The 20,710-nt window shown below is 40.3% G+C and overlaps 1 protein-coding gene across 1 annotated transcript in view; it reads left to right on the top strand.

Annotated features, from left to right (window-relative positions):
* trip4 (thyroid hormone receptor interactor 4) overlaps positions 1–20,710 on the top strand; it is a 108,074-nt gene that overhangs the window by 33,381 nt on the left and 53,983 nt on the right. Inside the window, exons 7-11 of the mRNA XM_072282282.1 lie at positions 2,210–2,425; positions 6,716–6,851; positions 9,888–10,081; positions 12,388–12,512; positions 19,944–20,035. Of these exons, the coding sequence (XP_072138383.1) occupies positions 2,210–2,425; positions 6,716–6,851; positions 9,888–10,081; positions 12,388–12,512; positions 19,944–20,035 (763 nt within the window). The remainder of the gene's footprint in view (positions 1–2,209; positions 2,426–6,715; positions 6,852–9,887; positions 10,082–12,387; positions 12,513–19,943; positions 20,036–20,710) is intronic.

Here is a 20,710-nt window from a genome sequence, read left to right as displayed (position 1 = left end):
ATGAAGTTTTAACCCAGTGTCCCAGCTTTTGTACTCTAAGCCACAATCACTGTGGACAAGCAACTCTGATGAGACTCAAGAGATTAAAGTTGTTGGAATATGGAGCAAGGAAAAAATTGCAGGAGGAACTCAACGAGTTGTGCTGTGTCTGTGGGTGAGGGTGTCGAGAAGCTACTGATGAAATTTCATGTCAAGGTGCTGCATCAGTCCTGATTTCTGGTCAAGCATTTTATATACTTTCTTCACCATCTTGTCACCTGTGCTCCCATCTTCAGAGGTCAGTGAACTTGTACACTAAGGTCCCATTGCTCATCAGCTCTCTTAGCACCCTACCGTTTACTTGCACGTCGTACTCTTGTGTGCATTCTCAAATATGTCTTCCTGTATTTGTCAGAATTAAGTTCTATTTGTACTTGCTCTGCCCAAATTTCCAGCTGATTTATATTATGTTGTAACTGTAAACACCTGCCTCGCTATCCATAGCACCACCAATTTTTGTAACATCTGCAAACCTACCTCATGCGTTCAGCCTCTTTTCTGTTGTGGGAGGAATTGATACCATGTTATTCAGAAGTGGTGATGATTTGTATGTGAATGAGTTTCATTATATTCCTATTGTTTTATTGGATTTCCAACTCCTCCCCCCCCTCCACCGCCCGATGGGTTTAAGGTTGAGGAAACAGGTTTGTTTCCTAGCCATGTTTGTTGCCTGCTGAGGAGGAATAAGTGATATTGAATCCTAGAGTTCTCTGTGAATAGCTGGTTCAGGATAAAGGTTGGGATGTGGAGGATGAACTGGGAAGTGTATTGAGGCTTAGCCAGGAACTTTTTAAAAATGCATTTATATAACATTTATTCACATAATAAAGAAAATTACATAACATTATAGAACACTGTCAAACTCAATTTGTTGTGAACTGTATTTATTAGTGGCCAAAGGCTGAGTTAAAGAGCAGGGCTTTATGGGGTATATTAAAGGAAAAGAGGGTGGGTGGAAAGAGAACTATTTTAAATAAGGGATGGTGGTATTCCAGCTTCCAAAGGTAAAATGAGGTATATTCATCAATAGTGGATTGTTGGAAATCAGGTGTGCTGAGAGAAGAAAATTTCAGAATCAAGTTTATTATCATGTGTCATGAAATTTGCTAACTTAGCAGCAGCAGTACAATCCAATACTTGATAATATGGAAAGAAAACAATAAGTAAATCAATTACAGTAAGTAGATATCTATATTAAATATTTAGATTAAAAATAGTGCAAAATAGAAATACACTAAAAATAAGTGAGGTAGAGTTCATGGGTTCAATATCCATTTAGAAATTGGTTGGCAGGGGGGAAGAAACTGTTCCTGAATTGCTGAGTGTTTGCCTTCAGGCTTCTGTACCTCCTTTCTGATGGTAATGATGAGAAAAGAGCATGCCCTGGGTGCTGGAGGTCCTTAAAAATGGATGTCCCCTTTCTGAGGCACCGCTCCTTGAAGATGTCTTGGATACTACAGAGGCTAGTACCCAAGATGGAGCTGACTAATTTTACAGCTTTCTGTAGCTTCTTTCGGTCCTGTGCGGTAGCCTTCCATACCAGACAGTGATGCAGCCAGTCAGAATGCTCTCCATGGTACATCCATAAAGCTTTTGAGTGTTTTAGGTGACAAACCAAATGTCTTCAAACTCTTGACGAAATATAGCCATTGTCTTGCCTTCTTTATGGCTGCATCAATATGTTGGAACCAGGTTAGATGTTCAGAGATCTTGACACCCAAGAACTTGAAGTTGCTCACTTTCTTCACTTCTGATCAATCTATGAGGATTAGTTTGTGTTCCCTCATCTTACCCTTCCTGAAGTCCACAATCAGCTGTTTCATCTTACTGACATTGGGTCAAAGTTGTTGCTGTGGCACCACTCAACTAGCTGGTATATCTCACTCCTGGTATGCCTTCTCGTCTCCTTCAGAGATATGAGCATTTAAATAGAGATCTAAGGGTTGTGGGGCTAAAGGGGATATTATCATTGGGTACTGTGAGACCATAGAAGGAGTTGAGAGCAAGAAAGAGAATTTTCATATATGAATCCCATGTAGGTGATTGAGCACAGCACTAAAATAGATTCAGGATAAGAGTTGACCTTGTGTGCTTCAGAATACATTAACACTTACTTAAAAATTGTCTGATGAATTCTGCTTCACTGACAGAATCTTTTCTTCTCTTCTAGTGCTCGTCGCACCCAGGTCATTGACGATGAGTCTGATTACTTTGCGGCAGATACAAACCAATGGCTCTCCAAACAGGAACGAGAGGCATTACGCAAGAAAGAAGAAGAATTGAGAGAGTTGCGACATGCATCCCGTCGAACAAAGAAGATCACAATAGACTTTGCTGGAAGACAAATCTTTGAAGAAGAAGGATCATTGGATCAGTACTATAGCAGGTTTGTGTGGGTTGAAAAACACCGTTGAGAAGGAGCTTTTGGTGAGCAACTACACTAGTAAACTGGAGTCAGAATAGCAGATGGAATCAGGGAGGTTATTTAGCACATAGTCTTTCCCTGAAGGAAGTTAATGAGCCAGGTTGACTTTGTGGATATGGTGGATTGACAGGTCTGTTAATGTGCTGCAAGACGTTACTTGACTTTAGTTAACACCAAGAGTTTAGTAAACGTGGCCTGCAAGTTAGGAATACCTCTGGTTGTAGCTTACTTTGAAAGACTCTTTATCTCACATTCTGGATATTTATTGCTTATTTATTTATTATTATTTCTTTCACATTGGTTATTTGCACACTGGTTGAACACCCAAGTTGGTCTTTCATTGATTCTGTTATGGTTATTATTCTAAAAATTTATTGAGTATACCCGCAAGACAGTGAATCTCAGGATTGTATATGTACTTTGATAATTTACTTTGAATTTTCAATTGTGACTTAACAGCTGGACAGGAAGCAGCCAGACATCAGTTATGTTGAGAGCTTTTGGTAAGGAATTTAGAAGTTAATCATGCTATCCACTCCTGACGGGTAACCCAAAAGTATTATGGAAGGTGAAGACAAGGCTGGAATTGGCTAGGGTACCTTGCATCCCCACAAGACTAAGTAATCATTCTTTTCAAGCCAGAATAGAATGGAGAGTACTAATTAATCTGGGAAGGAATTGATGTCATGATAAAATTCTTGGTATGAACCACCAGTTGATTTATTTTCTTGTTAACTTAATTTATGCATCCATGAGAGATCAGTAGCAAAACTGTGCTCATGGAGCATTAAGATAGATTGTGCATGATTTCAGTGAACATCACAATTTCTGCATCACAAAACCAAAAAGAATGAGCACACCTTTGTTCATCCCACCTCAGGTCAAATTTGCATAAAGTGAGATTAAGTGAGGAGTGAATTCTCCTGGATTAATCACTGGATGGCCTTTGTACAAATTTTCGCCAGTCTTTTAATTGAACTCTGAAGCAGTGTTGGAAAACATTTTACTTATAGCAATGCATCCATGAATGTGCAAACTAATTGGAAGTTCAAAAGGATCTGTGAAAAGTAATGAACCAATTGCAGAACATTTAGTTGCCTAACTAGATATTCTAACTGTTGGCTGGATTACCAGATTACATCCTTGAAGGGGATCAAAAGTAGCTGACTCACTCATGGTGTGTGATCTCTTGCTCAAATAAAAAGGAGTGCATTGAATTGACAGTCTTAACCTCTGATGAGCTGAAGACCCATTGATTACCCTACTTGTTACAGTGTGATGGGATTTAGAGCTGATTCATAGAGACTGCTTGGTACTGAGAGGATGTATTGATTTCGGTGACTGCAGGTCTGGGACAGTAACTCAATTTTAGACTGTGATAGTTTGAGATGATGTTATCTGTAATTCTTTCACAGGAAGCTGAGCAATCATAATGACAGTTCTTGTTGTAACAGAGCATATATTTGCAGACTCCTATTCATTCACAAGATACTGTGCAGTGGAATTGGTATCTATTATATTTCAGATATGATTGAATAATACTGCAATGCAAGTAAACAGCTGCCAATTTGTTGGTGTTTGTGAATACATTTTAGAAGTCCTTGACCGATAAAGCTGAGAGGCCTTTCTGCTTAGTGTGCCCAGGAGATTTCAGTTGTAGATTAATACAGCATTGAAACCGTTTGGCCCAACTGGTCCAAGCCAACCACAGCATCGCATCCCCCCTGCTGTCTAATTGTCTGCATTTGGCTCCTAACCCTCCAATTACCTTTTTAAATGCCTCTTAAATGTTGCTATTGTACCTGCCTCAATCACCTCCTCTGGCAGCTCAGTCCAGGTACTTACTAAACATTATATTAGTCCCTGCTCTTTCTCTGTGGTTTTTGGCACCCAGAGTAATCCTGATGATTAAGCAAGGTCAATGATTTATTGGAAGAAAGAAAAATTTGCCTTTATAAAACAAAACAAAAATCTTTTCTCGGCATTTCAAAGTGCTTTCCATCTTGTGAAATGATAATGAAATGTAATTGTTGTGCGATGCAAAACGCAGCAGGCAACGTGTGTACAGCAAGCTTCCAAATGTTGTATAGACCAGGTTAGCCGTGTCTCCATAGGTCAAGCTTCTAAGAAAGGAGAGATCTCTAGAACTCTGCCACTCCAAGGACCATGGTTCTGGCTAGGTTACCTTGAAATCTAAGTCAAGGCCTTTCATCATCATCAGGTGCCATGCCCAGTTTGAGCTTTGACTGCCATGGCCCACACACTCCTGTTTTGGGTCAAGTGGATCAATTCATTGGTATTCATTTCCAGTTCTCTGGCTGCTGTCGCCATCATCATTTGTCTTTGTCTTCCTCTTGCTTTCTTCCCTTCAATCTTTCCCATAATTAACGTGTATTCTAACTCCTCTTTCCTAATCACATGGCCAACGAAGTCACGTTGCCTTTTCATGATCTCATACATTATTTCTCTTTTCGTGCTTGCTCTGTTCATAACACCCTCATTAGATATTCATTTCGTCCATGATATTCTTTGCATCCTCCTCAAAAACCACATCTCTGCTGCTTCAATTCGTTTCCTCATGTTACTAGATATTGTCCAACATTCTGATCCATATAACATAACTGGATAAATGTAACATTTCAGTGTTCTGAAGCGGGTTGTCATGCCTAGTTTAGTGTTGGTCAGTATACTCTTCATTCTCGTAAAGGTGTCTTTTGCCATCCCTATTCTTCTTTTGATGTCCATGTCGCACTTGCCATCTGATGCCACCCAGCTTCCTAAGAAGCAAAACTTCTGTACTTGTTTTATGTCTTCCCCGTTTATTCTCAGACTGCAGATGGGATTCTCCTTCTTTTTGGATATCACCGTACATTCTGTCTTTTTGCAATTGATAGACCCATTTTTGCATTCTCTTCAACAACTATATCAATTAAGTTTTGTAGTTCTTCCTCCGTACTTGCAATTAACACAGTGTCATCCGCACATCTAAAATTATTGATGTTTTCACCGCCAAGTTTGATTCCCAAGATGTCTCTGATTTTTTTGTAATGTTGTTTCACTGTACACGTTAAACAAAACGGGAGAGAACACACCCTTGTCTAACGCCTCTCTTGATTTTCGTAAACTGACTCACTTCTCCATCTATTCTTATAGCGGCAGTTTGTTCCCAGTACAGATTTCTGATTAGGCGGAGGTCTTTCGAATCTAGGTCTAGAGTTTCCTGCAATATTTTGAATAACTTAATTGTGTTTCACTTTATCAAATGGTTTTGTATAATTGATAAAACAAACAAATCTTTTTGCACTTGAATAGCTCGTTCTGATAGTATCCTTAACATCGATACTGTGTTTCTTGTACCTTTGTCTTTCACAAAACCACATTGTTCTTTACCTATTTCAGCTTCTATCTTACTTTTAGCTCTTGTCATCAAAATTCTTAGAAGTATCTTAGTGATATGACTCATTAGACTTATGGTCCTATGTAACTCACATTCTATTGCTCCAGGTTTCTTAGGAAGAGTGATAAATACTGATGTTTTTCCATCTCTTCTGGTATTATTCTAGTCTCTTAAACATCATTGATTAAATCAGTAAGTTTTTCAATTCCATAATCTTCAAGGGTGATAATTTGTTCTATTACTAATTCATCAGGACCTGCTTGCCTTTCCTTTCTTCATCTTATTTATTGCATTACGAACTTCAGATTTTAAAATATTTGAACCTTCAATGTTCTTCTTAATTTCTGGTTTTTCCCCTCGACCATCTTCAGACAATTCCTGAATATACTAAGTCCATCTGTTCATAATCTCATCTTTTTCCATGATAATGGTACCGTCCTTTGCTTTCAAACATCCACCTGAAGAACAGAGGAGCTTTTTAGCAGTGATATTCTTGATTTGTTGATGTGCCCTTTTTGGATCAGTAATAGGGATTCTTTCTAATTGCTCACGTTCCTGGTTTAACCATTCTTCTTTGGCAAGGCCTTTAGCAGGAACATAAAGGTAATTTGTAGTGTGAGATTTCATTGCCATCTATTGCAAACTGGTGATGTTTTTAAAATATTTGAATTTGTAGGGAAGAATCGGTTTTCTTCTGTGACTGGGATGTAGCCCTTCCCGCCTGAATTGTGATTCAATTTCAGACATTACTCTATTTTAGACTGTGTTAGTGGTGGAGTTAATTGATCTTGTGTTACTGACTTTATGTTTGGGGTACCTTCTGTGCAGTATAAATTACTCTGCCTTTCTTACAGATTGGATGATCTTGTAGAAGAAATGAAGTCTGGAACACAGAGTAATACCTCCTCCGGCAAGTGGGACAAACAGAGTAGACAACAGCAACATTTGAGTGAATTGGTCAACCCTAATATATTTCAGTCTCCTCCTGTTGTAAGTGTTAACTGTCTTTGATAGTATTTGTTATTGATTAATTTCTCTGATGGATGGATTAGCATGTTATTGAACACACATTAGAGCGTAGAACAGTACAGCACAGGAACAGGCCCTTCAGCTCTCAATGATATGTCGAACAAATTAAACACCAAACTAAACAAATCCCCCTGTCCACATAATGTCCATATCCCTACATTCACTCCCTGTCATCTTGATTCCGCAACCACTCCTGGCAACACATTCCAGGCACCTACAACTCACAATGTAAAATAAGTAAATTTCTCCACACGTCTTCTTTGAATTTACCCCTTCTAACCTCAAATCCATACCTTTTAATATTAGAATTTTTGGCCCTGAAAAAAGATGCTAGCTCTCTACTCAAGGTACTCTCAACTTTATAAACTTCTGTTGAACCTCCCCTCAGCCTCCACTACTCCAGAAACATTGTGAGCCAGAGGACCTATTCCTGTGCTAAGCTTTTCTGTGGTACATTTGATTGTGCAGTAAAAGGCAGAGCTGCCACCTGAGAGAAGCTCAGGCAGACAGCTGTTGATACTGACACTCGGAAAGCACTGAGATGCTTCAGTTACGTGCCATTCAGTAACTTGTAAGTTGTAGACAGATTTGATCAATCTGCAGAAATATAAAAGACTTGGTGCCTTCAGTGTAAGAATACACTTGCATGTCCAGAATCACTTTGAGTAGAATTATTGGTAGATTCATAGAATGAAACTATTCACCTCATCATGGCTATCTCTTTCCCAGTCACCCTGTATTTTTTCCACTTGATGAGCCAATAAAAGCTTTATGAAGATATAAAGGGTAGAGAAGATCAGATGGTTATCTTTGATCTTTTACATTGGAAGGGAATGTAGCAAAGGAATGTATCAGCATTTTGTTGATACTGCATATATCAAAAAAGAGCTACTACAATGATTCAAGAGTGAAGAAAGAAGCTATGAGGAGGGCATACTAAGTCTGAAAGGATTTAGATAGACTAATTGAGTGGATAAAACAAAGTCAGATGCATTGTAATTAAATAAAATGTGAGGTTATGTGCTTCCATAGGACGAAGAGAAAAATACAGTATTATTGAAATCACGTTGAAGCATTAAATATTGCTATATAAAAAGTTAAAGGTCTTTTTATAAAACTCTCAGAGTTAGCATGCTGGTGCAGCACATAACAAAGGTGGCAAATGAAATGTTAGCTTTTATTGCAAGGAGAATGTCGTAAAAAAATTGGGAAGTCTTGCTGCAACTCAGGAGAGCTCCAGAGTACTATGAACGGTTTCTGTCCCCTTGTTCAAGGGAGGCACACTTGCAGGCAGTCGTGGAAAAGTACCTGTGATAGCTGGAATGTAAATCTGTGGGTTCTGCTAAAGCATGCAGTGAGGTGCCCATGGCACGGACACTTTGAGGGGCCGGTGAGGAAGGAGCTAAGGTGCAGCTTCGTATTTAAAGAAAATTCTACAGGATTTGAAGTTTTATGTTATATTTGAAGGATTATTCTGATCAAGAATCTGACTGAATTTAGTTTTCTCTATCTACATTGTTGCAGCATCTTCTCATCAAGCTTTCCCTGACTCATACCACGTAGAACTAAAACTTAAAACTAGATCCCTTTATTATTTGTTTTTGCCCTTTAAGAATAAGCTCACAAATTTAGCATGCTGGTGCAGCAAATAACTAAGGTGGCAAATTAAGTGTTGACCTTGTTGCAAGCAGAATGGAATGTATGAGTAGGGAAATCTGTTGTAACTCTGGAGGGTTCCAGGATATTACTTACGGTTTCTGTCCACTTAAATAAGGGTGGAAAACTTATTTGTTTACTTATAATTATATAGTGCAGAATAAACACTTCTGGCCTGTGAACCGCGCCACCCAGCAATCCCCCAGTTTAATCCTAGCCTAATTATGGGCCAAGTTACCATGACCAATTAACCTATGTCTTTGGACTATGGGAGGAAACTGGAGCACCTGGAGGAAACCCACGTGATCACAGGGAGAATGTGCAAACTCCTTATGGGCAATGGCGGGAATTGAATCTGGGCCGCTGGTACTGTTAAACATTGTGCTAACCACTATGCTACCATGCCACCCCAAACCTGCCCTAGAGGTAGTGAGAGAGAGTTCAGTTATTGGTTTCTGGGATTGAGTGAACAGGAGGTGATACAATGGCCTTTACTTTATTAATAATAACTCTGGCCCTAGTGAGATTATACATCAGAAAGTTTGTTTTCAGGTCTGGTTTCTGTACCTAAGGAAAGGGTATATGTGATAGAGGGAATGAAACAAAAGTTTACAAGATTGATTCCTAGGCTTGGCAGGGTCTGTCCCATGAGGAGAGATTAAGCAGGTTATGTATATGCATTTGAGCTGAGCAGGATGGGAATCAACCTTATTAAAACATAGACAGAGTTTGACAGGGTAGATGCAGGAATGATGTTTCTGCTGTAGTGCCCACAGGTAGGAGCCACATCTTCAAAATAGGAGGTTGGCCATTCAGGATAGAGATAAGAGACAAGTTCTTCACCCAGAGAATACTGAATCATTGCAATTTTCTACCTAAGAAGGATTGTGGAGATTTAGTCACTGGGTATATTTAAGACTGAGACAGGTTAGAATGTGGGATTAGTGGAAGAACGTGACTGAGCTAAAAGGACAATTATGATCTTATTGATTGACTGAGTGGCTGAATGGCCTACTTGGTCTTATCTCCTTAGAGGTGTAAGCTGTATTTATTTAGTGCTCTAATGTCCCAAGAACTGGTTAATTTCTGGAGAAAGGCATGGACAGGGAATTGGGCTTTTTAGTGATCAGAACTCAAACAAGGGGGAAATGAAATTATTTTAAAAGACTAAACAGTGACAGATTCTTTTCTACTAATTGCTGAAGCTCCATTTATGGCTTCCACAGGCTTAGGAATGGTAAATTGATTCAACGAATAGGACATTTAGTTACAACAGGGATCTAATTACTTCGCATCATGCTTGAATTCCATATCCTACATGACTGTATCTGTTCTCACCAGTGGGTGGAAGTGACTGGTACAGGCTCTCAACGGAGAGGGAATGACAGCCACATGGAGAGCAGGGGCAACGCGGTGGGCAGTGAGAGATCTCGACTGCGGATCCAAGACCGAGAGTTGCTAGAGATATCTGATGATGGGATGTGCCTCAGTATGCATCAGCCATGGGCTTCGCTGCTTGTTAGAGGAATCAAAAAGTAAGTAAAGTGCAATGGATTTCACAGACTGTAACCATTCAGTAGACGATGTATGACCTTGATGCTGCTACTTACTGAAATGTAAATAATTTTGTGGAGAGAGGTTGAAATTCAACGGAATTCTCCAAGACAGTGCTGAAGAATGATTTTGCTGTTTTACTCAAAATCCTGTAAGTAAAATGGTAAGTAACAACCTGTGGTCCTCCTGAGTTACAATGCCAAGCAGATGTGTTACTGTATTTCTCACATATGGGCTGAGGCTGCCCATGTACTCCTCCCCAGACATTCATGTTTGAGCACCCTCACAATGGGGCTGACAACACAGCAAAGCCCTAAATGTAGTAAATGCTACATTCCTATCCAGTGGCTGAAGATTACTTTCAATGCTTTAATTTCCAGCACATGCAAGTTTTATTTTTTTGTTTTTGCTAACTTGCATGTCTTTCAATTTAAGTACAATTCATGAAAGCTTTACAGATATATTGATGCACTAAAGATGTTATCAATTACAGTCTGGTGAAGCTGGATCCCTCAACTGAAAGGGAAATTTAGCAGAAGCATAATGTGTTTTTAAGTAGAAACTGTTCTGAGTTGCAGAATGGTCCCTTTCATGAGCACAAGTTGTTGAGAGAAACATATGAGGGAAGCATATGCAATTTGTGACTTGTGGTCTGATATGTGTTGCCTCAGAGGAAAGTGGAAGCAGGTTCAATGGTAACTTCCAACAGAATTGGATAAATTTTTTGAGGGAAAGTAATTGCAAAACTATGGGGAATTTACAGGTAAGTGGAAGTTATTGGAGAGACTTGCAATTAGCATTCACAAGTGCATTATTTTAACTCCCTTTGAGAGAAGCCCAGGAGATATGTGGTATGGAAGATATTAATTTAAAGCAGGTAAGAGTGTAGCCATCTTAACTTGATAGTAAATCTGTCGAATAATCGGACTTGCATAACTAGATAAGAGAACAGCATGTAGCTGTGTAGAACTACAAGTTACAGTCTTGTTTTTTATGTTTCTCAGTTATTGATAGTAAAAGACTAGTTCACTAACTGTCTTCTGTAATCCTCCAGCAAATATTACACTTGCTTTATTCATTTTGTTAAGTAATGATTTGAAATTTCTGCTGAAAAGCTGGCTGTTCTATAGATGTGTGAAGGTTAACGACTTCCAGTGAAATATAGGCAACACTCGAAAATGTTGCTCTCTCATAGAGTCCAGTGCAAAAGTGAGATGTCCTGCTGATTTCCCAGCATTTACACTGTGAAGTTTGCCTGCTTTACTGTATCAAGTTGGACTTGACACAGAAGCAGTGATCCCATTTGTGATAATGAACAAGAAGAACTACTGAGGGAGAATAGTAAATTAACATTTTAAATTTATTGGTTAAATTAAATGGTTAATTTATTTTTTTTCTAGTACTCTTTTAGTGTTTTGAGTTCTGTTTCTTTAAGAATTTAGAAGAAATGACAGTCTTTGACTGTCAGAGATGTTCTTAAACATTCGATCCTTGGAAACTTTGGCAGTTGATAAGCAAGAGTTTCATGATGTAACCCGTGTCAAAGCAATAGTACCAGCAGAGCTCATCATGAAACTGGGCAGTTCAGGGTGTTGCCAATCTGCTTGGAGCAAACTTAGGTGAGGAGGCTTATGCCAGAGTACCCATTCCAGTTAAGTGCAGGTGTGTTAGGCTGCAAGCATCTCTGTGGAAATTTTGAGCTGTTAGTTCTGTTTCCTTAGTTCTGAGTTTTAGTGCATTATGTTTGGTTTCCCCAATATTTAATGTACCTTCCCTACAACAATTGTTCGTTTCACTGTTAATCAGTCAGTCTTTGGTTCTGAGTCCTCCCTATGGATCCCTAATTTTATTGTTTCATGTGCCTTATCATGAGCGAATCCATCAGGTAGGTGTAAAAGATCCTGTATAACTAATAGAAGAGAAATGGGAGAATTCTTCCTGATATTTACACTAACATCTAATCCTCCACAACAACAAAAAAAGATTTTTAAAAAATTCCTTGGAAGCTTGCTGTACCTATATTGACTCCTCTATTTGCATACACTCCAAGAGTAATGGCACCTTAGAAGTGCCACCCATCGAAAGTTTCAGCAGACGGAGTTGTGAAAGCTGTTTGTCACACTTTTAATGTTTTCCTCTTTATTGCTGAATTCTGAGAAAGGTCAATGCTGGATGGTTGTAATATTTTGATTTTTTTCCAGTCACTGTCAGCCTGAAGGTGCACATGTAGGGTATTTGGTGTGGCATTTTTCGTTGTCTTTATATGCATTTGTGCTGGTGTTCTCAGGGTGGAGGGCAGGACCTGGTACACATCACACCGAGGTCGGTTGTGGATTGCGGCAGCTGCAAAAAGACCTTCACCACAGGAAGTGACAGCAGTTGAAGCAACATACAGGACAATGTATGGCAGAGGTAAGCTAATTCATCAACATTGTTTATTCATACCTCTTCTGCCTACAGGTTTGTTGCAGTATTCATTTTGATATATGTGGGATAATGGGTCTATATAAATTACATAGGTTCTATAATGCTTGATTATAGTGAAGGTTTTTGATATTGCTGGACATGCATATTCTAGCCTGGACTTAGAAAACCAAATGCTGTGGTGTTCTGTTTGGATTAGAGCATTGACTATCTATCTGCTCTGAATATTAGCACTATGGTACAGAGCACCCTGCTGCTAGCTAACCTAATTTGGCTCTTGGGCTATCACTCGTAGAATGGCACGACACTTTACAGACCCAGTGACCCCGGTTTATTTCCTGCCGCCTTCTGACAGGAAATTGTGCATTCTCCCCATGACTTCATGGGTTCCTTGGAGTGCTTCAGTTTCTTCCCACATTCCAAAGATGTACAGGTTAGAGTTAGTAAGTTATGGGGATGCTGCTTAGGAGCTGGAAGCATGGTGACACTTGCACATGCTGGGCACTGTATTGGTCATTGATGAAAATGAGAATCCTGCCATTCTGCCTTCAAATTCGACCTTCCAAAGTGAATCACTTCACACTTCACCAGGTTGAACTCGATCTGCCACTTCTTAGCCCTGCATCCTGTCAATGTCCCATTGTAACCTATGACAACATTCTGCACTATCACACCACTAACCTTTGTGTCATCTGCAAACTTGCTAACTCACCCTTCCACTTCCTCACCCAAGTCAGTTATAATAATTACAAAGAGCAGGGATACTAGACCAAATCCCAGAGGAAAATCACTGATTACCGAACTCCAGGCATAATACATCCATCGGCTATTACCTTATGCCTTCTGTGGACAAGTTTCCCTGGATCCTATGCCTCCTGACATTTTCAACGAGCCTACCAGGGGAGCCTTGTTGAATGCCTTACACCAAATCCGCTGCTCTACCTTCATCAAATTGTTTTCTCACTACCTGAAAGAATTCAATCAGATTTATGAGGCACTACCTGCCCCTCACAAACAATGTTCCCTCTAATTTTTTTTTAACAGCTGCCTGAAAACTGCACGGCACTTTAATAAAGCATGATATAAAAGAAACTTCTAGCTCAGACAGAATTACTGATGGAACCATTATATGTGGCAGTGAATAAATATCATCTTTGTGTTCTGCATCCTCAGCAAGTCCGAGAAGTACAATTGTGGGCTGCTCTGCCCCTGCTACTGCATCACTATACCTAAAATACAAACAAACTGTGCTGGAGACACTCAGCAGGACAGGCAGCATCTGTGGAAAGGACACAGATTTTCAGGTTAAAGATCCTTTGTATCTGAAATCTGAATCCCCACGGAAGCTTCACTTTGATGCCATTCAGTCATAGTCTAGAAAAGTTCAATTTGACTGTTTGAAAGATCAACGTACTCTTCACCTAACTGTATGTTGGGTGTACGTTTCACCTTCTGTTAAGATTGATGACAACCATCTGTAAGTTTCGAAATGTAGATGGCATCTTAAACCGTGATCTTATCCTTGCAGATATTAATGTTTGCCTGTTCAATTTTGGGTGTATGGCCAAAATGTCAAATGAGCAAAGCAGGTCTAGCACGGAGATCTACAGTATTATTAAGAACAATTTATGGCTGCAGACTTCCAGGTTACCCCTGACACATTTTCAAAATAAAGGTTTTTAGCTGTGCTGCTGCCATAACACAGCAGAGGCTGGACAGCAGTCCAAAAACTGCTTCTTGTGAGAGGTGTTACATTTGTAGGTATCCAGCTAATTCTTATTTCAGAACAGCAATGCTTGATTGATCTCATTAAAGGTGTGTAGGATTCATTCAGTTAAGGGGTGTGATGCTTGGTAAAGTGCAGTGAATCTATTCCACGGAGGTCTTGAAAAGAGATGCTTGGGTGTAGCTAGAGGAATTGGCTGTTGGTGATGGGGGTCAACTGAGAAGTACAGTTATGTGATACACAACCTGGAATCTTAGAGTTTGTGATTTTAAACATCACCAAGTGAAAGCTGTAAAAGAAGGGGAACTGATAAAAATCCTGAATTGTCTGCAACCGGTATGGTGTGTGGCTATACTTAGAGATCTCTGAAGGGTTGTGTATCACACTGAAGAGTTCATGTGAATGAGATCCATCATGTTGTCAATCTGTTGGTGACTTTGGGACAGGAGATAGATGTTTGGTGTCATCCCTATCAAATCCCATCAGGATCAGTTTTATTGTCACAGACGTTATCCGAGAATGTTCTTTTTTTGTTTTGTGGCAGTAGTACAGTGAAGGTAAAAATATGTTACAATAAAAAATAAATAGTGTGAAAGAGGAATAGCATGCAGTTTTCATGGACCATTCAGAAATATGGTGGTAGAGAAGAAGCTGTTTCTAAAACATTAAATGTGCATCTTCAGGCTCTTCTACCGCCTCCCTGATCATAGTAATGAGAAGAGGGCATATCTGCATGTTGAGGGTCCTTAATGATTGACGCTGCCTTCCTGAGGCATCACATTTTGAAGATTTTCTCAAAGATGGGGAGGCTTGTGCCCATGATGGAGCTGGCTGAATCTATAATCCTCTAAAGCCTCTTACAATCCTGTGCTTTGGAGACTTCATACCAGTTGGATGATGTAATCAGTAGAATGTTTTCCATGTATATCTTCAGAAATTTGTGAGTGCCTGGTAACATACCAATTCATCTTAAACTGCTAATGAAATACAGCCACTGGTTTGACGTCTTCATAGTTGCAACAATATGTTGAACCCAGGAGAAAGATTCAGGGATGTTGACACCTAGGAACTTAAAAACTGCTCAGGTTTTCATCTGCTGGCCCCTCAATTAGGATTGGCATGTGTTCTCCTGATTTCCCCTTCCTGAAGTTCTGCAATCAGTTCCTTGGTCTTACTGACATTGAGATCTTGGTTGTGTTGTGACACGGTTCAACCAGCCAATCTATTTAGCACCTTAAGGCCTTCTGATGCTTCATAGCCAGTGCGGTTCCTTTAAATTTTGTAGACAAAGAGTAATTATCAGTTTCCTGTAAGCAGTACTTGCCCTACTTTTAAGAGACGGTGGGTAAGGTGAATTGAGGTGTTGGTGATGCTCTGCAGGTACTGCTGTTTGTTAACACGGACATTGGGTTGGAGCAAGAAAATAACTGTTGTGTAGATGAGAAATGAGAAGAGTTTACGTAATTTCTTTTCCTGCTGCCTCAGCTATTCAGTGACTGTGCTAGAACCAGATTATAACTGACAACCTTATTTAACAACAAAATGCTTTAATAGATAAAAGGATGGCAGTGAAGTTAATTGATTTTTGAAAGAGATAACTGCACACAAAGATCTTGTGTTTTGTCAGCAGTTCTTGTCAGTGTTGGGAAGGTCCTTGTAGCACTTGGGGATAAATTACTTTTCCAGGAGCGTAATCAGTTCACTGATTCGCCATTAGCAATAATTCAAAGTTATCACACTCCGGAGAGGAATTTGCTCAATTGCACAGTGTATCAGCAAATATTGGAAAACTTAGAGTTTAGATTTAGTGAACTCATTTGCTGTTCAATGTTGGTCACTTAATTTAGGTTAAGGTGTCAATGCCAATATGAGTGAGTCCAGCGCTGTCGAGGCAAAAGTCCATACCTCCCCATAAGTGGCAGCAGAAGTAATAGACTGGTAAATAAGGGGTAAGACAAGCTTGTCTTCATTGCTAAGGGCGTGGAATATAAGACTCACGTTACAACTGTATAAAACTTTGGGTAAACTGCACTGGAAAGACTGGGTGCAGTTCTGGTCTCCCCATTACTGTGAATGTGGAGGCTTTGGAGAGGGTTGGGAAGAGTTTTACCAGGATGCTGCCAGGATTAGAGGGTACTATTAGCTGCAAGAAGTAATTAGACAAATTAGATTGTTTTCTCTGGAATTCTGGCGGCTGAAGAGAGACCTGATTAAAAGTTTATAAACTATATGAGAGGCATAGATAGGGAGCAAATGTCAAATACGAGAGGGCATAGTTTTAAGCTGAGGAGAGTGGTGTATAAAGGGATGTGCAGGGCAAGTTTTTTGTACACAGTGTGGTGGGTGCCTGGATCACACTGCCTGGGGTGGTGGTGAAAACAACTATGATACCGGTGTTCAAGAGGCTATTGATAGGCTCATGAATATGTAGGGTGGAGGGATATGGATTATGTGTAGGCTGAAGGGATTAATTTAATTTGGCATTGTGTTCGACACAGACTTTGTGTTTCTCTGCTGTACTGTTTGTTCTTTGTTCTGTCAGAAATACCATCTTTCAGGCAATAAGTTCTTTTGACATTTTGCACGCTACTGTTCTTGAGATTTGGATTGTGTACCAGGAGAGAGAGTTCAAAAGAAACGAGTGGGGGCATTTGGGACATACTGCATGCCAGTTTCTGAGGAGACGTTGGAACTGTCGTTAAGCACTTGGCAAGGTCTAAGTGGAGGAGCCAATGTGTGTGTGGGTCCTTGTTAGAGTGGGGAGTACAGGCTTTGACGTTAAGCACTTGGCAAGGTTTTTGACGAACTGACGTTAAGCACTTGGCAAGGTCTAAGTGGAGGAGCCAATGTGTGTGTGGGTCCTTGTTAGAGTGGGGAGTACAGGCTTTGGCTTTGACGAGGAGAGGTGAAGGCTGTAGGTAGATTTTTTGTTTACTTTTTCTTCTCTCTCTTTCCCTCTCCCCCCTCCCCTCTCCCCCCTCCCCTCTCCCCCCTCCCCTCTCCCCCCCTTCCCTCTCCCCCCCTTCCCTTTTTTTTCATTCTTCACAGTTAGAGCAGTAGGAATACCAGGCAAGATAATGGAATGCTTCTTTGTGGGATGCAGGAAGGCAAGGAGATGTCCAGTGTCCCTGACAACTACACCTGCAACAAGTGCATCCAGCTTTCAGACCATGTTAAGGAATTGCAGCTGGAACTGGATGAGCTCTGGATCATTTGAGAAGCTGAGGGGTTGATTGACAGGACATGCAGGGAGCTAGTCACACCCAAGGTGCAAGATACATGTAACTGGGTGACCCTCAGGAGGGGGAAAGGGGATAGGCCCCCAGTGTAGAGTACCTCTGTGACCATTCCCCTCAACAACAGGTTTGGATTCTGTTGGGGAGATGACCTAGCAGAGGAAAGCCACAGCAGTCAGGTGGAGCTCTAGCATTGAGTCTAGCTCTGTGGCTCAGAAGGGAAGAAGGGAGAAGAGGCAAGCTGTGGTGATAGTGAGGACAGAAATAGGAAGATCATACAGTTTAACATATGGCTAAAGAGTTGGTGCAGGAGGGAGAGCTTCAGATTTTGGGATCATTGGTCTCTCTTCCATGGAATATGGGACCTATTGTAGAAGGGATAGTTTGCACCTGAAATGGAGGGGACTAATACCCTAGTGGGAAGGTTTGCTAGTGCTGCACGTGGTGTTTATACTGGAGTTGAAGGGGGATGGGAATCAGAGCACCAAATCAGATAATGGAGTGGTTTGGAGAAAGGTGTTCATAAGCCTACATACAAAGTCAGGAATCAAAAGGTTGAGCGTGGTCAGACTAATGTTCTGAGTTGTGTATATTTCAATGCAAGGAGTATTGTAGGAAAGGTGGATGAGCCTAGGGCATGGATCAGCACATGGAATTATGACATTGTATCCATTAATGAGTCTTGGTTGCAGGAGGTGTAGGACTGCTAGCTCAACGTTCAGGGGTTCTGCTGATAGAGGGGGAGGGGTGACATACTAGGGAAAATGTCACAACAGTGTTCAGATAGGGCAGACTGGAGAGTTGGTCTGTTGAGGCTAGATGAGTGGAACTGAGGAAGAAAGGGAGGTACTGTGAGAGTTCAAGTGATTGCTAATGAGCACTCTGTGCCTTGAAGAAATGTTTCCCATTGGCCAAAGAAAGCAGATACTGAAGATATAATCATGTTTAAAACTGTTCCATTGAAGGACAACTTTGACCCATCAAAAATCAAATTACTGTGCTAATACATACAGTGCAGGTCTATATTTAAATCATTGCCCATAGAATTGATCAGATGAGAGCAAATAGATGGTACATTAGAGATTAGTAAGATGAGGTTATTTCTGCTCTCCCTAGCATTCAGTTATAATAGCTACTTGTTCCTTTCTGAGCCATATTCAAACTTCTTTACTTCTCGCTTGGAGACATAAGAAACTGCAGATGCTGGAATCTGGAGCAGCACACAAGATGCTGGAGGAACTCAGTAGGTCGGGTAGCATCTGTGGAGGAAAGTGGACAGCACTAATGAAGTGTCTCGTCCCTAAATATTAACTCTCTGTTTCCCTCCATAGATGCTGCTTGACTTACTGAATTCCTCCAGCTCCATCATGCATTAACTCCACATTTTCTTGTTTCCGCAGCTGGTCTTTCTACCAGTACCGTGTCCCATCAGTGTAGACAAGGGCATTATTTTGTTGAGAGCTGGAATCCATGGACAATTGGGTTTGGGAGCTGTGGAACCAAGTTTATGAGAAAGAACCAGGAGTAGGCTTTAATTCCCTAATCAGTCCCTCAACCCTTTAGTGTGATTCAGTGCTTTGAATCCATTTGCTCTATATACATTCATTTCTCTATCTTCCACAAAACAATCCCTCAGACTTGAATCTACCCAATTATCAACCATTAGCAGCCCCATCAAAGCCAACACATTCTTCCAGTAATGGGGAGTCTAGAACTTTGCACTTTACTCCAAGTGAACCCTAACTAAAGATTTACAATTGCAACATGAATCTTGTACTCTATGCCCTTAGCAATGAAGGCAGGAGATGACGGGGTGTGGAATTCCAAAGATTTGCAAGCTTCTCATGTCATTAAGTGCCCTCCCCTTATCCTAAGCATGTCCCATTGTACCAGACTCAGCAACTGTCAGAAACAGCTTCTCTTTCAACTTTGACGGTCCCTTTCAGAATGCTTCATGTTTCAGTGAGATCACCTGTCATTCATATAAACCCCAGTGAATGTGGGGTAATATTACTCAATCTTTCCTTGTAGCAATCCTAGCACTCAATGAATAAAGTCCTTTCTACACTACTTTGAAGACAAGCTTGTCCCTACTTTGATAGGAAGACTGAAACTGCACCTGTTATTTCAGATGAGATTTCACCAATGCCCTCTGAAGATTCACCAAGACTTAATTACTCTCCAAATCCCTTGAATCTGTGTTTTGTGTCGCAGTACACATGTCCTGTTGTATGTACACTGATCTTGAGAGTTTCTTACCATTTAAAAGAAAACCCATGCTGCAGTGTTCTTGAACTCCACTGCAAAGTAATGAACGCCCTTCTTGCCCTTTCATGAATATACAGAATGATTGGCTGGAAGATTTACTGTCTCTAGTGATGAATAGATTCATAAATTACATTTATTAAATAAAAGCTGCACTGGTAATAGCACCTGAACTTGATTTCATTTTCACAGATATTGAATTTCCCAAGGACTATCCAACTGGCTGCCTGTTGGGCTGTGTGGATCTGATAGATTGTGTATCTCAAGAGCAGTACCATGAACAGGTAAGCAAAGGTGTTGCCAAGAGTCCTGTACCATGTTTCTCCATGGTTCCAGATTATATTAGACAGTGAGTTCAGAGCCTTTTATAACCTATGATTCATGTGTTAGTGGTATTTTAAGTATGTATCAGAATGACTTTTATCTCACTGCTTTGTGCTTTTCTGATCCCTTGAGTGTAGAACTTCTGGAAACTACAGGCCTTTACCCAAGTGTGATTTATAGTGAATGATCTTGATAAAAGTGTAACTGAAGGTGGAATGGTTGGCTTGATGGTGAATGGTGGTGCAAATAGTTTATCCTGTTTTACATTCTGTGCATCAGTCAGATCTGATTGGACTGTTTCATCATTTATTTTCCCCTTTAAAAGCAAAATGATTTGTTTTCGGTTTATAAAATACATCCCTGACAAAGCTTCCCAGAAGATTGTAGTTTCATTATCGATTTCTTCGGGCTGTGTAGAAAGGATTCATTTGCTGTCTCTGTATCTGAGCCCACTTGATTATTCAGGCGAACAGCAATGTAATATGATTGCTGTATGATGAAAGGCCATCTGCCACCCCCTTGAGCATGGCATTAGTGGGCAAATGATATGTGTACTCTTATGAAGATTTTGAGCAACAAATTAAGCATCACACGAAGTGCTGAAATAAGTCCAGTTGAAAAGGATGAAAGATCAA

This window comes from Mobula birostris, chromosome 18, assembly GCF_030028105.1.
Source record: "Mobula birostris isolate sMobBir1 chromosome 18, sMobBir1.hap1, whole genome shotgun sequence".
Classification (NCBI taxonomy): domain Eukaryota; kingdom Metazoa; phylum Chordata; class Chondrichthyes; order Myliobatiformes; family Myliobatidae; genus Mobula; species Mobula birostris.
This window is presented reverse-complemented; position numbering and strand designations above follow the sequence as displayed.